General features: G+C 39.3%; 1 protein-coding gene and 1 long non-coding RNA gene across 4 annotated transcripts in view; one reads left to right on the top strand and one right to left on the bottom strand.

Annotated features, from left to right (window-relative positions):
- Positions 1-262: 262 nt before the first annotated feature.
- Positions 263-14,591, bottom strand: part of B3GALT1 (beta-1,3-galactosyltransferase 1) — a 107,269-nt gene continuing 92,940 nt past the window's right edge. Inside the window, exons 2-4 of one of the 3 annotated variants that reach the window (XM_021075434.2) lie at positions 11,352-11,442; positions 7,455-8,677; positions 3,729-6,755 (exon numbers count right to left, since the gene is read on the bottom strand). In XM_021075434.2, coding sequence (XP_020931093.1) covers positions 7,468-8,448 — 981 coding nt within the window. In that variant the 5' untranslated portion in view covers positions 8,449-8,677; positions 11,352-11,442 and the 3' untranslated portion in view covers positions 3,729-6,755; positions 7,455-7,467. Of the gene's footprint in view, positions 2,190-3,728; positions 6,756-7,454; positions 8,678-11,351; positions 11,443-11,632; positions 11,863-14,591 lie in introns of those variants that run through there. The other 2 variants (XM_084999381.1, XM_084999382.1) reach the window with 2 other exon arrangements.
- On the top strand, positions 3,438-9,635 carry LOC146395966 (uncharacterized). The gene is made up of 2 exons (XR_014829504.1): positions 3,438-6,026; positions 7,508-9,635. It is a non-coding gene; the product is annotated as an uncharacterized LOC146395966 (long non-coding RNA).

Genomic DNA, 14,591 nt, shown 5'->3' with positions numbered 1-14,591 from the left:
TCTTTCTATTCCACAGAAATGTGTGTGTGAGCTCTGAAAGGTAGAAGCTCTGTTAAAGTTCCCCATCAGTTGGACTAGATCAGAATGAGTGGAGTTACGGATTTTTTTGACTTATCTTCTTATTCATATTCATTAGATTTGGATATTATTGGATCAATGGTGACGTATTTTAAGATTCCTGAATATTTTACCTGTACTTTCATGTTGTTTAACTATTATGTTAAGATTTTTTTGGTCTCTTTCTATTCTCTTCCTTTTTAGATTTTTCCTTTTCTTTGTACGAAGTTGTCATAATGGCTTATGGAAGGAAACTTTTTCTAAACAAAACTTTTTCTAAAGCAAAATTAAGCAAAGCAAAACAAATATACAAGCAAAAAATCAAGTTGATCCACAAGAGAATGTGAATTGATAGACACATTACCTTAGAGAAAAGTAGGATTGACAACATTAAATATTATATATGATGGCTACTCAATGAAATGCAAATATCATGTAAAATAGAAGGCTGAAAACAGATAAGTTATAGTTAGAGGGTGGAGAAGGGGACTGATTATAAAGGGGCATGAGAGAATTTGGGAGGGTGATAGAACCGTTTTATAGTGGACTATAGTAGTGGTTACTGGAACAGACACATTTATTAAAACCCATAGAACAGTATACTTTAAAACAGAAAATTTTAAAGTATAAAAGTCATAACACAAAAAGAAAGGGGGGAAGATCCAATCTAAAAACAAATTAAAAAATTAAAATATTCATTCTAAATGTAATAGTTTTCATTTACTAACCCTACATCCCACTCCCCCCTCCCCACACTTGGCAACCACAAATCTGTACTCCATGTTTCTGAGTCTGTTTCTGTTCTGTAGATAGGTTCATTTGTGTCATATTTTAGATTCCATATATACAGCAGAAATTGACACAACATTGTAAATTAACCATCTTAAAAAAAAATTTAAAAATTAAAATAATTGCACCAAGTTGCATAGGATGTGGTTAGGTGTGGGTGTATATGTCTTACCTTTTAGAGGCAGCTGCCTTGGTTAAGGACATGGTCTTGAATACCAGAGGGTCTGAGTTCACCCTTGAAGTTACAAAATTCTGTATCCTTAGTTCCTTAATATATCAGTTGAGGTAATAGCGGCATCTACCTCATGGGGGCTATTGTTAGGATTAAACAACAAAGAAAGACAAAATAGAAGAATGGGCTCTGAAAATTGAAGGCTTTACAATGGGAGAAAGTCTCCGCTGTTTCTCTTTCCTCACCTCATGCTTGGTGAGGTCATCCTTGTCTCTGCTGAAAAATAGTCTTCATCACAAACCCCCCACACGTAAGTCTGCCCAGCCTGCCACATCAGGCAGCCCCAGCTGAGTAAATGCTCTGGAATAAACTTCGGAGAGAGAATAAATCACCTCTCATGCCACGCTCCCTCCAGGTGAGGACTGAGGTCATGGCAAGAGGCATAACAAATAGTCGACATAATGTACCAAACTAATAGATTCTATAAGGAAAACTAAATGGAAAATTTTTCTTGAGCGCTGAGCACCTCTGGCTGAAGAGACAGTGGCGCCAGTGTTATTATAGATGTAGTTGAATCAATAACGCTTTTTCATTCATTTCGTTTTCATTTCACAAAAATGCCTATTTTAACCAGCAAAGAGCTAAGGAGATATTATCGAGGGCAATTTTTCATGCTCACATGGATTACATTCGGGGACATCTCGCTTTTCTAAATAGCCCACTTTTTTTTTTTCTTAGAAATGTATTCAATTCTCTTCCAGCAGCATGAATTCATCTGGAAAGCTATGACAATCAATTAAGTAAATGAGAAAATAGAATGCTTATAATTATGATAATCAAGCTATATGAAACCCACCCTCTTAGGTCTAATACCCACACATCTTTAAGCAATATATTAATTAAGCTTTGAGTAATTGTTACAATTAGAATCAAGTTTTATAATTTTAAAGAATCACTCTGAGAGAGAAAGAGGAAATATTTTAAAAATACATGCAGCTGTCGGTTTTTAATGCAATTCATTATCCTGACTCTATTGTCATGTCCCTGGCTGCATGGAGACAATTCCAGTATGCTTTATCCATGTGACTTATTTCCAGCTGGGGGAATTTTGTCTGTAGCTCCTTTTTCAGATGTTTTCCTGTTTCTCTAAGTCGAGGTTGGGAAACTTTTCCTGTAAAGGACCGGATAATAAATCTTTTAAGTTTTGCAGGTCAAGAGGCGAAGCTGAAGATAGAGAAAAGTACATAAGTACATATACAACAAGCAACACATTTTGGCAATTTCTCATTGATGAGATTAAAAATATAATAAAATAGTAATTGAGCAGAATTTTTTTTTTTTTTTTTTTGGCAGTACACATCTACCAATGAGAAAATCAGAATTCCTCCTGTTGGGAAATATTTTGCTTAATTGGGGTTCAATGTTAGTGTCTGCTATCATCGAGTTATTGCAGATGTTCATCGGGAACCCATCCTTAACTAGATGTGGTTTGCAGCGGGCAGGATGCCAATCCCTGCTCTTGATAAATGTTCTCACATTTAGGGCACATCAGTATCACCTAAAGGGCTTGTTAAAATACTGAGCCACACCTCTAAGTTTCTGAAGTGGCCCAAGAATTTGCATTGCTAACAAATTCCCACTTGACACAGTTGCTCATTGTTTGAGACCATACTTTTATTATTTTTTTTAATTAATAAATTTTTTTCTCTTTCTAAGACTGCACCTGTGGCATTTGGAAGGTCCCAGGCTAGGAGCTGAATCAGAGCAGTACCTGAGACCTACACCATAAGCCACAGCAACACCAGACCTGAGCCACACCTGAGACCTACGCTGCAGCTTGTGGCAATGCTGGTTCCTTAATCCACTGAGTGAGGCCAGGGATCAAACCTGAATCCTCACAGAGACTATGTAGGGTTCTTAATCTGCTGAGCCACAGAGGGAACTCTGGGGACCATACTTTTAGAACAGTGCTCTTGATGCTGGTTCTTTTAAAAAGTCACACTGAATAAATCTATCATTTCATGTTTCCATCATTTTACTCACATTTCAACTCACCTGATAGGCTTCACCTTTTTTAATTCCAAGGTACAGGGGTAGCCTATCCAAAGTAAAATTTCCATTAAAAAGTGAAAACCTATTTAGATCAGGATTGATAATAAAAGCAACTTCTGAACTTTTGTCTCTAAAATACCTATTAGTCTCATACATGCAAAGGCAGCCATTAGCAATCAGCATCTACCTGTCAGCCATAAAGAATGCCTGGCCAGCACTTTTCTAGTCCCATCAAACTTTTAAAGAGTATGTAATATTCCAAAGGATACATGTGGATGAAACATGAGAATGGGAATTTTGTCTTAGATTTGCCATATCCTAATTCGCCAAGCACATTATCAATATAATACCCTCTGGACTGGAGTTTGTTGGCGTGTTCAACCCATAGAATTTAACATGGAGAAGTTTGTGAGGCTGCCAAGGGGAAAGGGAAATAATAGTTTCCTAAATCCTTGAGTAGCACATAATCTACTAAACAAAGTCACCTCTGAGTTGACTGCTAATTTGTTCTAGGCTCTGGGAGATGAGATCCAAATGGTTTGAACTCTCACCAATCCTGAGGTTTCAGGGAAGGTTAATGATATGACAGGGCATTGGTTAATTACAGTAATCACAGCTCACCAAAGAGATTCTTTCAGAAAAGAAGCAAAGTGAAAAATATGTTCTCCTTCTGTTTATTTGTCCCAGTGGCTTAAAAAAAATCAGCTTTATGGAACCATAATCTTCCTCATGACAGATGGGCTTATACATTAGCATCGTGCTTTCAATCAACAGTTTACATTTCATGAGGAAAGTGAAGAAACTGAATGTAAAGGCGTTTTTCAGCATCTATTTGTCACTTTTCAGTTTTATAACATTGATACAAAAAATAATATTCTGATTAGCAGCTTGATTGGCAACCCATGTAACCCTAAGTAGTACTACAAACCTGGAGAGTGCACTTTTACAGACAATTACGTTTGGTGAAATAGTATGTACAATTTTGACAAATAAATACATAAATACAATCACTCATATATAATGATATACCTAAATGTCAATTATTATCAACAAGCGTTTCTAGTAAATTACTTCTTTCATTCACAAGTTACTTTGTTGCTTATAAAAACTATCTTCACCTTTACAGAAGAAATGATGTAATCAATTCCCCCACTAAACCCACGTATTAGGAAAGGTAGAAAATGAATCCCAGATGCATTATGTAAATATTCCATTGTCTTTTGATAGAAGAGATTTGATTGAAAAAAACTCCTTCCTTAGCTTCTCCGTAAAGAGTTTCTTTCCCCCATATCACATCACGCAAAGGGGTTTTGTTCTTCTGAATTTATTCCAAATCAAAAATGATCTTCATTGTTTGATTCTGGTTATTTAAAATACAATAATGTATATTGAAAAGAGCATTTGTTCCAATATAAGAAGACACAAAGCCACACAAACTAGCCACCAAAAATTAAAAGTTTTTTTTTGAAAAATAAAATTTTAAATGAAAATTTAAGAGTGTAGACACAAAGTGTTGAATACCTTTTGTTATCCAATGCATAATGAACAAAACATGTGAGGGGACAGTCAAAAAGTTTTTGTAAAAATTGTCTGAATGACTCTCGGTACAATGTTGTCTGAAACTATTTTATGTCAAAGAGATGATAAATTTAAAAATGGCTTAACAAATCACTGAAATCATAATTTGGTCAGTGTCATGAAGTTAAGAAAAGCAGAAAATTAGGGCTTTTTCCTGATCAATTAAACATTTTGGAACATTCAAAAAACAAAGGGCAAACATGCTTTAGGATATTGAAATACTGGACAAATGGCCTCGCCTCACCAAACTTCATGCAGAAGAAAATGTACACAGCAAGCAGATTCTAGTTATACGTACAGCTGGGGAGAAGAAAAAATGCCTTTAAAATATATACATGTGGTCTTTGATGAATATTTACATGTTTGTCACATGGGTACTACCTAGCATAAAAAAGTTAGGAAATAGTTCTTTAAGATGTGATTCTGTGATTTTTGCTCCTCTTAAAGATTAGGGCTCTATTCATTATGTACACACGCACACACATATATAAAACAATTCACAGATGTACACATATTATGTTTTTAATGTGCAAGTCCTTGACACCAAAGGTGGCTCGACTGATCGTGAGGGAAATGCAAGATGTCAGTAGGAGACTGATCCTTGATTCGACTATGTGATTGACAGGTGAACCAAGTTCAAAGTCGTGAGACCTTTCCAGTGACTGGAATTCACAGCAGTTGAGCATTGGGGATTGGATGGTGGCTCGATTTGGCCTGCTCCATCTCTCCCCGGGCTACCTAGTGCTATTTTCTAGTAAAACTCAGCAGTCCTGCTGACTTAAGATGAAGATGTATTAAGGAATAGGAAGGCCTGTCTCCTATTGGGTTCTCTTGGGCTGGAGATCAGAGTTGCAGTGTTTTCAGAAATAAGCCATGAGTTCCGTTTGTACATTTTTGTCTACCTGTTTGCTATCAACACCTAGGGGGGCTTGCAAAGGTCAGGGTTAAAGAAAGAAAAAAAAGGTATACTCTTTCAGGTGTGGAGCTTTCTTTGAACGAAAACAAACAGAAGCTTTCTAATGAATGATAGAAATGTGCAGTGTGTGGATTTGCTGAGTGTCTATTCTTCTTCTGCCAGAGGTAGATGAGCTCTACCAGTCCTCAAAGTTCTTAGTGAGAATTCAGATCAAATGTTTCCTGAGATCTAAGCTGATGTGAAACATTTTACAAAGCATGTGCTTCAATGACTGTAATACACCCCTGCCAGAGGCTTTTCCCCAGAGAAAGGCAGCTGCCTTCCGTTTTGGCACCAGGGCTATCAAGGCAATGCACTGAAGTAACAACTTCTTCATGGAAACCAGAAGAAATGACAGAGCAATTGAAGCTTCCCAAAACACCTAACATATTCAAGGAAGACTCAAAGTCTTAGAAGAATCAGGTACACTCATCGTTTATATTTGATCTTGATTTTGGCAGATCTTATACTAAGATGATGTTATTACTACTGGTGACCATCACTGTAATTATTTAATTATTTTAGCATTTAGCATAATGCATGGCACACTGCATTATGTAGCACCTTTGAAACTAAAGATCTCAAAATACTTAGCAAATGTGATTTGCTCTCACAGTACCTGTGAGGTAGGTGTTTTTCCAGCTATTTTATCAATGAGAATGTTGAAGCACAGTAAGGTGATGATGCCTGCTTACATGACCCACATGATGGCAGCAACAGAACTTGAACCCAAGCTTCCCTGCCCTTCCTTCCTATAAACCTCAAGCACAAAGCTTCTAGAATACCCCCTCAAACAGCACTGCTGTTAGAGGTACTTGGATATTTTGGATGTTGGGGAGTGACATCTATCAACAGTTGGGATAAAACCTTCAATAACATTGCTACCTGTTCAAATGGTTTTCTCACATGCTTTGCAACTATGAGGAAGGGGCATCTGACACTAGTGCTAAGGTTATGTTAATTATAATGCATACATAAATTTGTATTTTCTCTTTGTTATTTATTGTCCTTCTGGCCCCCTACCAACTTATTTCTATACACGGGCCTGCCTGAGCCAGAAACTGTAAAATGTACTTAGCGACGCTATATGGAGGGAAGCAGATGAGATTACATTTGGCAAAGTCTCCTTGGAGGCACCAGGTCATGTTTGTTCTGAAAGAGTGAAAAAAAAAAAATTCCCCTGTTTATTTTGTTAAGTGGCATTTTATATACATTCCACCCACTGACCAGGTTTAATTCTTAGATGAGTAAGCAAAGCTGTCTTCCAAACATAAAGAATGTTTGATTCTCAAGTTTATATTCCCATTTAACTGCAGCCTCCCTGCCAGTACTAAGTTCATTTCTTGGTGTAACTGCAAACACTGTACACATTACATGGCAACATACATAGAAAGTCAATGGAACAGCAGGTACAATATTAGTGATCACATCCAGTGTGTCTCCCTGACTGTGCATTATTTCTAAATTGTTTTTGGATATAGTGTTATTTACTTATGTATTCACTTTTGCAGAGAGAATATGAAGACACTGCCATGAGTTCTGGTTTCCCAGAACCAGATTTTTATCTCAGATGCAAAGTATGTAAATCCTAGCAGTTGTTAGGAAGTTGCTTTTTGAGATAAATGCAATTTACCTTAGGACCTGAGAGTGAAATCTGGCCCTTTAAACTCATGTATTATTTCTATGATCAGAGCTTAGCATGTGTAAATTGGGAATCTAAGAAAGGAACTCGGAGTGGGAAGAAAAACTCTTTTTACAAAACCCCTTCACCAGTTCATTTCCCCAGTGACACCTGTAAAACACCTATACTCTAGGCCTCGTTTCTTAAAAAAGAAAAGAAAATGTATTTACATTGGTAAAAATCCTAACATCGGAGATGTTTCTTGCTTGACATGTCATTCCAGATTCTGTGCATTTCTTCTGGAGAGATCTGATGCACGGTGATAACTCGGCGATACCTACACAAACTGTAGGCCATTTTCCAGTGATTGAAGCCACTGTTCTGGAAAGGATGTATGCCCAGCTTTCGAAGACACAATCCCACATAGACGTCTTCAAGGTGAAGCAGCCTTGTGTGGAGGGAGGTCTTGTAAATGAGTTCAGCCACATCAGCTGAAAAGATATAGCCGGTCCCCGAACAGAAGGGTGGGTAGTTACTGTCGGGGTACAAATCCCTGGGCATGTACCACTTACTGCGGACGTCCCGGATGGGCCCTCCGTTGATGACATAGCCGGTGAAATACCTTCTTCTTGGCTTGGTGGAGGGCTTTAGCAGCTTATAAATAAGGTTGTCCATGTTGACAAAAATGTCACTATCAGTCTTCATGACGTACTTGGCTTTCGAACAGAAAGTGGCCACCCATCTCATGCCCATTAATGTTTTGAGGGTCAGGTTATGGTAGGAATCAATGAAGTCCTCCACAATAATGTCGTGAAAGATTTGGCTCTCTTGCTCCACCATCTGGTTGAGCACAGGATCCGCGTTCTTGCCCAGGAGGAAGAGGGTGGCGATCTTGATCCCCTTAAAGTTGTTCTCATCCCCCCAGGTCTCCCGGATTGCCTGGCGGGCATCAAATTCTTTATGGGTGGTGCTGATGAGGATGACGAGGAAAGGAATGTTTTTCTCACATTTGTTGGGCTCATTGATAAGAAACTCAAAAGAATGGGGGTTTATGGGTCGAGTTCTTATGTTGCCAAAGGTGAAATTTTTCCTAGCAACCGTTAGATGGCTGAACGGCTTGGAGCCAGTGTAGGAAGAAGTAGGGCGAGTTACACTCAAGTACCAGAGAGCGCTGGCCCAGCACACAACTGTCAAAACATATAAGCAGGACACCTTTGAAGCCATTGTCCTGAGAGCACTTCTATTCCCAATACTGAAGAGTGTGCCTTCTTGGCATTAGTTTCTTTTCATTTGGCAAAGGCAGCATATTACTGGGAAATCTTAAAGTTCGATAGGGAAGTGTGAGTGTGGGACTGTCCATGGGTCTCAGTGGTCGTCTGGCCTCTCTGTGTTCACTCTACTTTCCTCCAAACCTGATGCAAGGGTCCATGCCTCTTAAATCTTCCTCTTAACTCTGCAAAAATCAACAAAGTACACTTGTTCAGATTTATCCAGTCATTTCACATCCTCAAATAAACATAATAAGGGTATAAGAATTACTCATAATGATTAAAATAAACATAGGCATTCACTTCCATCAGGACTGAAAACTCCCTGACACATGCTTCCTACTTTTTCTCCCTTTGATGGAAGTTGTTTATGGATATTCATACCCGATTAGCAAATATCCTACAGAGGATAAACTCTAGATGAATATAAGGGAAATTGAATATTAAAAAAGTTTCCTCCTCTTCACAAGAGGCCTCCTTTGTAGTTCAATACTTTCTGACCCTAAAGTCTTCTTTCAACCAGGAAAGTCTGACACATGGCCTCATATCTTCCATTTTTCCCAAGTCTAAGCTTTTGTGTTTCACTCTGTTGAAGTAATCAGTTCTCAATATCTCCTTGCTTTCCTAGCCTTATACTTGAAAACATGCTGATCACCACTGAAAAATTTTGGCTGAAATTGTCTCCCTTGGCTCTGACTTAGAAGTAGTTCCCAGCTTTTCCTCACTTTCCCTTAAGTTTTCACAAGTGTTAGTTCACTTTTCAGTTTTCTGTGATGCTTTGTATTGGAGAATAACCTTATTCCCGGTGCATGGAGACCAGGGCCCTCCAGACAGGGGCAGCATTCATTCTGGAGCTGACCTAAATGGTTTTCAACAATTGAACAATGTTCCCTTGGTGAAATTATACTGTCCCCTTTTAAATCTTTTTACTTTGTTACACTTGCATATAAACATGACAGGAGTATAATAAAAGAGATCATTGAGCTGGGGGGCACAAATTCAATGGAGATGTGACGGAGTGCTTTATTTGGTGTTCAAATTAAAAAGTTGTTCTTCAGAACCCTAATCCTTTCTAGAACTTCAGCTGCTATCATGTCAGTTAAAATAAATATGCCTGGTTACAATATCCATTCATGTCAAAAATGGTCTTTTCCTTCTTAGATCAAAATGTGCAAAATGTATCTTGAAAGATAGAGATAATGGGTATTAGTTTCTTCAAAGAAACCTATGCACTTACGTGTATAGACTGTGCTGAAAGAATTTAGCTGGATTATAGATTGAAAAGCACAACTGTCATAATGAAATGAAGAAACATGATGGCCAACAGCAGAGATAATTCACATCTTCTTGTCTGAGCAAGAGCTGACTGTGAATATATGATCCATATGAGACTAGCGATAACTCAGCATAGTTATGGTTCTAACTAAATGAATATTAGAATGGCTTCAAGCAGCATGACTCTAGGCATAGCCAGGACTCTCTAAATACAGGCTCCAGTATCTTTGGTCTTCTGGAGGGGATTTCTACTCTAATGTGCACTGAAGCTGATAAAAAGGATGTGACGTGCAGCAAGCTTTGAAACTTTACAAAATAAGCCAAAGGGAGTGAGAGGAATCAGCAGTGGAGAGTTTAGAAAAGGGTTTCTTACCTTGGGATACACAGACATGGAGTCCATTTGAATTCCAAAGGGATGTGAGTGGGTCTTAAGATGGTACTAGAATTCAAACTTTCTCCACCATTATCCTAGCCAAGTATTTGAGCCTTATGAGCCCACCTTTATCATCGTATAGCCCTTGTCACCTTTCATGCTTCCCTACTAAACTGTGAGTCACCTATTACTGAGCTGTTAAGGGATTCTTCCAAAACATCACCTGGAACAGGCTCATGTCAAGTTCCCTTCTGGAGCCACTGGTCACACTATTGATGGGGGGTTAATGGTATGTGCAAAGTATTGGAACAATAGAAATGGAACCCACAGGCCACCTCAGGAACTCACAGTTGAGGAAAGACTTCTAGTAAATGATTTAAACAGGAGGATAGACATTTTCGTCATGAGGCTAATGGAGCACACAGGAGACGTGGGCTGGCGGAGAGGGTTGGGAGAGCTAGGTACAGTTCTGCCGACTGCGCACAGCAGGTAAGTGACTAGGTAAGCAGTCAACCCAATTATCCTAAGGCCTTTCAGGATGACAGGCAAAATTGTGCATGGGAAAATCCAGGGTGGAAGGGGCATTTCAGGCTGCTATTTTCCCAGTCATCCACAGGTTTATTTTCTTAGATACATGTCCATTGCTTGAATTTTTTTTCAAATTCATTTTGGTTTGCTAGACACCACGGTATACCAATTCTGTGGGGATCCCTGATCATCAAAAAATGATGATTTGCAAAGAGCACATTAATGCTTGAAGGTGCTGAGGGCAAGAGGGGAGCTGCAACTGCTGAAGAGATACAGAAATATTTTATAGTCTGTTTTCTCTGAAGTCCTGCAAATCTCTCTCTCACACACACACTTACACACACACACACACTGAAAGAATCACACTTTCTATTGACTTTTTTTTTCAGACAAGAACAAAATGTAGACACAGTGTTACATCTCAGTCACTAATAAATACAAGTTATCACCAATAAAGAGAGAGGATTTGAAATAGGAAGAGAAACCAGCCTGAATCTAAAGAGCAGCCAAGGATAATGTGGGTCTACAGCAAGGGGTGCTCAAACAAATGTCCTTTTTGCCCACAACCAAGCAGATTTCTCAGGTGGCCAAACGAGCACAAAAATATGCCTGTGGACCAGTAACATAGGAAAAGACAGGAGAGGGTAGACTGGTGCATTTAACTCAAAAGAGCAATCTCCTACCTGTTGCATGAAGTAGTTGCTGGGCCAGATGTCCATGTTTCAATGCCTTGAGTGCTTTTAACTTGCACTGTGGTTTCTGTGCCTCAGTAGCCTTAGTATAAAATAAGGGAAAAAAATTACATCTGCTTTACTTCCAATACATTATAGGTTTTAATTGTTTGTATTTCCAGGGAAGGAGCATTACATGGGCAGATGGTATTAGGATACAAAGAGCAGGTTCTGATGGTGATTAGCAAGAAGACTGTCAGTTTATCAGTTCATGATTTGATATCCAGGCACATACGCCATCGATTCTTCTAAAACATAGGATTGCTTTAGTGACTACATGTTTTTGGTTTAGTGACTACACTGTTCAGATTTTCCTGTTAGAGAATTCTATTTTCTTTCTGGAAAACTTAGAACCAAAGGTCCACTGAAAAAGTTAAGAAAATCGGTCAGCTGAGAAGTTCTGGAGAAGAAGCGGAGTGTCACAAAACAGAATCCTCCAGAGGGTTCTTCCAGTTTTACAAGACTGGGAAAAAAAAAAACTATTTAACAGACATATTAATGTACCAGTAAAAGAGAAAGTTGCACATATAGCATTTGTTATTCCTTTTAGCGCCCTACCACGGCCACAGACACTGATGACACATTAACATGTCATCCATGACATCACTTCACATAGAAACATTCAACTAGAACATCTGAAATATTCCTCCCTCCCCTCCACCAAGGGGCACTGCTGTATCACAGATTTCCTCATTACAGAACCCTTCAGTAACCACCCACCTTCACCTTTCAGGAAGTTAATGGAGCAGAATTTTCAATTTAAGAAGCACATGTTTCTCCTAGAAATCACATGATGGATAGACTGTTATTTTGAGTAATTAATTCTTTTTAAAAGCCCCTAAATTTGCTAAAAGTTCCATTGTATGGCCAGAGGTCAGTCTTAGAAGCAAGTACGTAGTGTCCCTTGGGTGACCTGTGCATAGTTTGGGTGTCAAATTCCTGTCCTTCTCCATCATGGTTCAGGCAGACATGAGTCGACCCTGATTTCCTAGGCTTTAGTGGGTTACCACTGAGTTAGCTTGACAATTATTCCAGCTGCCCTACACCCCCGGGCAAGGCTGCAGGCAAATGGCCAGGGTAAATGGCCAGCTTCCACACTCCGGTGTCTCAAGGAGTACAACACCTCCTTCATTTGCTCGTCAGAGATGCACTGAACACCTGCTGATGCTAGACACTGGTCTACAAGCTGGTAAGACAGATGGGGGGCTTATTTTTCAGGAGAAATTAAACACATGATAAATGAATGCAAGAGAATGCTTTCAGGTGGCGGTAAGTGCTGTTTGATGTAAATAAAGTCACGCAAAGGGGAGACTGAACAGAGGTGGAAGGGGGAGGGTCTACTTTAGAAAAGTGGTCACTCTCTGAGAGGGTGACATTTGAGCTGAGAATAGGATGTCTTGCTCTTTCTGGTTTAGCCTTGAATCTTTTACTAAGTTTTTGTTTCTTTGGCTCTTTGGGATTAATGCTTCCTTAGAAGCATTCCTTTGGTTTTTGACCTCTGACCCTCTCTTATTTTTTTGATTTTCTGAGCTTTATGTTTCTCAGCTATGGCCATTCCATCCACTCCTGCAAATGCCCTCAGCTTCTAGAGATGTCAGTTATCCACTGCACTAGTTGGCTAGGGCTCCTGTGACAAAGTAACACAAAGTGGGGAGCTTACATGATGTAAATGTATTGTTTCTTGGTCCTAAAAGCTCGAAGTCTGAGCAGATGTTGGCAGGATTGGCTTCCTTTGGGGACTCTGCAGGAGGACTCTGTACCATGACTCAATCTGAGCTTCTGGGGGTTTGCTGGCCATCTTTGCTGCTTCTGGGTTGTAGCTGCCTCACCCTGATTTCTGCCTTCATCTTTACTTGGCGTTCTCCCTGTATGTGTCTCCATGTCCATATGTCCCCCTTTTATATGGACACCAGTCATATTAGATTAGGGCCCCCCCCAATGACCTCATTTAAAAACCGTCTTTCTTAATAAAGTCACATTCTGAGGTTCAAGGGCTAGGACCTCAGCGTGTCTTTTTGGAGAGACATCATCCCATCCATAACAACTACTTCCCTGGTTAGAAACAAAAGGAACTACTTGGCCCTAGAAGACTTCACTCCTCCACACATTTCCTTAATTTAAGCAGGTAAATTCTTTGGTTTTGGTAAATTAGCTTTTAAAGGAAGAACAATTTGTAATTAGCAACGCAAAGGAGGATGACACAAGCATGTGAAATGGCACACAAAGTTTGGTTTGGTTTTACATTTTTTTTTTAAAGCCTAGTTCAGATTATTTTTAAGACCCTGTGAAAAATATGGCACAGCTTAGTTATTTTATTCAAGCAGCCCTTTGCCCTGGCCACTTCTCCTTCCTTTGAGTATGCCCTACCTCTTAAAAATGCTAGTTAGTTGAGAAAGCTATGTCAGGGCTGTGGCAAGTTTTCATGAACTACTGACTTGGTTTTTAGAGAATAAGGACAGTTCTCCTGGGTCACCTCAAATTACCAGAATTTCTATTATTAAGAGCCAATTTGAATATTAGGATTCTACAGGGCACTACAAAAATGGTTTTAACATTAAAAGCCACAGAGTTAATTTATTTTTATTTTTATTTATTTTAGTTTAATTTTTTTTTTTAACAGCTGTATCTATGGCATATGGAAGTTTCTAGGCTAGGGGTCGAATTGAAGCTCCAGCTGAGGCCTACACCACAGCCACGGCAATGCCAGATCCTTAACTCACTGAACGAGGCCAGGGATTGAACCTTCATCTTCATGGACACTATATTGGGTTCTTAACCCACTGAGTCACAATGGGAACTCCCACATAGTTAATTTAATTTAATTTAATTTTATTTTTTTTGTCTTTTTTTTTTTTTTTTTTCTTTTGTCTTTTGTTGTTGTTGTTGTTGTTGCTATTTCTTGGGCCGCTCCCGCGGCATATGGAGGTTCCCAGGCTAGGGGGTCGAATCGGAGCTGTAGCCACCGGCCTACGCCAGAGCCACAGCAACACGGGATCCGAGCCGCGTCTGCAACCTACACCACAGCTCACAGCAACGCCGGATCGTTAACCCACTGAGCAAGGGCAGGGACCGAACCCGCAACCTCATGGTTCCTAGTTGGATTCGTTAACCACTGCGCCATGACGGGAACTCCCCACATAGTTAATTTTAAAACCATGGTGTAGAAAGATAAACCGGTTGAAATAAATAAGC

The sequence above is a fragment of the Sus scrofa genome, chromosome 15, assembly GCF_054392235.1.
Source record: "Sus scrofa isolate SSC_HxYL_T2T_F1_AM1 chromosome 15, Sscrofa_HxYL_maternal_Yorkshire_Landrace_v2.0, whole genome shotgun sequence".
NCBI classification, from domain to species: Eukaryota; Metazoa; Chordata; class Mammalia; order Artiodactyla; family Suidae; genus Sus; species Sus scrofa.
This window is presented reverse-complemented; position numbering and strand designations above follow the sequence as displayed.